Genomic DNA, 1,998 nt, shown 5'->3' with positions numbered 1-1,998 from the left:
TTGTCAAACCTGCAACAAGGGGGTCCACCAATATGCCAAACCACCCGTAAAAGAGGATCGCTATTCTTTGCAGGAGGTAAGGAAGCCGGAAGCAGAAATAGAAGGTAAGAACACATACAGGTTGTCAGGAACAATGTGAAATATGAACTACCTTGGATTTTTAAGACAGGCCATATTTTTTGCATGTACAAATTCCTATTAAAAGGACTGTCAAATTCACTTAACAAGGAGGGTTAGGAGGGTGCTGGAGTTGAAGCCCAATTAGGGGGGCACCAAACTCAGCACCAGCTTGTCCTCTAAGGAGAGCAACTGGTAGGTTTCCTTCACCTCTTAGCATCACAGCCAACATGGTTTGGGAGCCACGTTTCTCAGCGTGGGCCATATGGCCCCTTTGGGGCCCATGAGATTTTTTGAGGGGCCACAAGGCCAAATTTGAAAAATGGGGGACGGCAGAAAATTTAGGACCTGCAAAATATATAAATGTGTAATATTTTGAAATTAATCATTATTATGCTTGGAATATTCTGTTTATCATGCTGGCAATGGCTGTAGTGCTTTAACAGTCATGCATCAGAGTCCACATGAGGTAACTAGTGTTATCTCTCTCAGCAACTCCTCAGTATCACGCCGTATTGATGAGATGGCAGCTGATGTTGAAAACCAATTACTAGTCTCCAAACTGCAGGTGAATGATTTTTCGCTTCAACTCGATGAATCAACTTTACCTGATAATTCTGCTCTTCTGATGGCATTTGTGAGGTTTCTTGATGTTAATGATTATGATTCAAGGGAATGCTTTTTTGCATTGAAATTAACGACTGACACCAAAGGAGAATCCTGCTGCCATGATTGGAAGGTATCGGGGATTCAGTGCTTACTTAAAGAAAGTGGCTGCTAATGTCGTTTGTGTGCACTGTGTTGTTCACAGGCAGCACCTGGTTGCCAAAACCTTAGCAGGAAGTCTGCATGAAGCATTTGGGCATGTTATCAGGCTGTCAACTTGATTAAAAAAAGTGCACTGCGAGATTGCCTCTTTCAGCAATTATGTGAAAAGAACAATGAAGAATTTGAACGACTTTTGTTGCACACTGAAGTCAGATGGCTCTCAAAAGGTAATTGCCTGCATTGTTTTGTTGCACTTTGGGACAGTGGTATCTCTTTCTTGAGTGGGACAAAACTTGGACAGAAACTTGTTGATGCAAAGAGTGACATCTTCTACCTGTCTGACATATTTGAAAAGCTAAATGCTCTGAACAAAGAGCTTCAAAGAAATGACTCCAACCTATTTTCCTGTAAGGAGGCAATTACTGCATGTAAAGGGAAACTCAAGCTGTTCTGGCTGAACCTTGGAAGACGGGAGTTTGCACAGTTTCCTTCCTTGGCAGTTATATCTACCGAGCTGCTTGATGATGACCTAGCAGTGTATGTTGACCATCTGAAGCAGTTGCATAATGATATGGAAACTCGCTTCTCAGACCTACTCCAAATGACTGTGCCACACTGGTTTGTGGATCCCTTCATTGCTGATGCATCTGAAGTTGATGTCACCCAACAAGAAAGTTTCATTGAACTTCAGAATAACACAACAGCTCAAGCAAGGTTCAAGTGTGGAGGACACCAGAAGCTGTGGATGAACCAAGATGTGTTTAAGAAGTACCCACAACTCTGGAATGATGTGAAGTTGCTCTTACTTGCCTTTCCCACGTCTTACTTGGTTGAGACTGGTTTCAGTTGGGTGATGTACCTGCTGTCAGACACGAAATCGCCTTGACAAGTTGGCAGCCCTGCACCAGTCACAGGGATCCCACTGAAACCTTTCAAGATAGAGCTAATTGTACCTACGTGTATTCCTTGTTTTGTATTCCTTTTGTAAATAAATAAGTATTCAAATAAAATATTTTTCCAATTAATATTGTTATTTGATTTATGCCTGAAATTAATGTTTTGAGTAGATGGTACTATTCAAACTAGAACCATTAATATACAGTGGTACCTCGA

General features: G+C 41.6%; 1 protein-coding gene across 1 annotated transcript; it reads left to right on the top strand.

The window, feature by feature from the left end:
• Positions 1 to 565: 565 nt before the first annotated feature.
• LOC135216630 (SCAN domain-containing protein 3-like) lies at positions 566 to 1,771 on the top strand. Its single transcript, XM_064252013.1, has 2 exons — positions 566 to 856; positions 992 to 1,771. Exons 1-2 carry the CDS (start codon positions 566 to 568, stop codon positions 1,769 to 1,771), a joined length of 1,071 nt encoding a protein of 356 aa, XP_064108083.1.
• The last annotated feature ends 227 nt before the right edge of the window (positions 1,772 to 1,998 follow it).

The sequence above is a fragment of the Macrobrachium nipponense genome, chromosome 6, assembly GCF_015104395.2.
Source record: "Macrobrachium nipponense isolate FS-2020 chromosome 6, ASM1510439v2, whole genome shotgun sequence".
Classification (NCBI taxonomy): Eukaryota; Metazoa; Arthropoda; class Malacostraca; order Decapoda; family Palaemonidae; genus Macrobrachium; species Macrobrachium nipponense.
The sequence above is the reverse complement of the archived record's forward strand: the minus strand, read 5'-3'. Positions and strand labels throughout refer to the sequence as shown.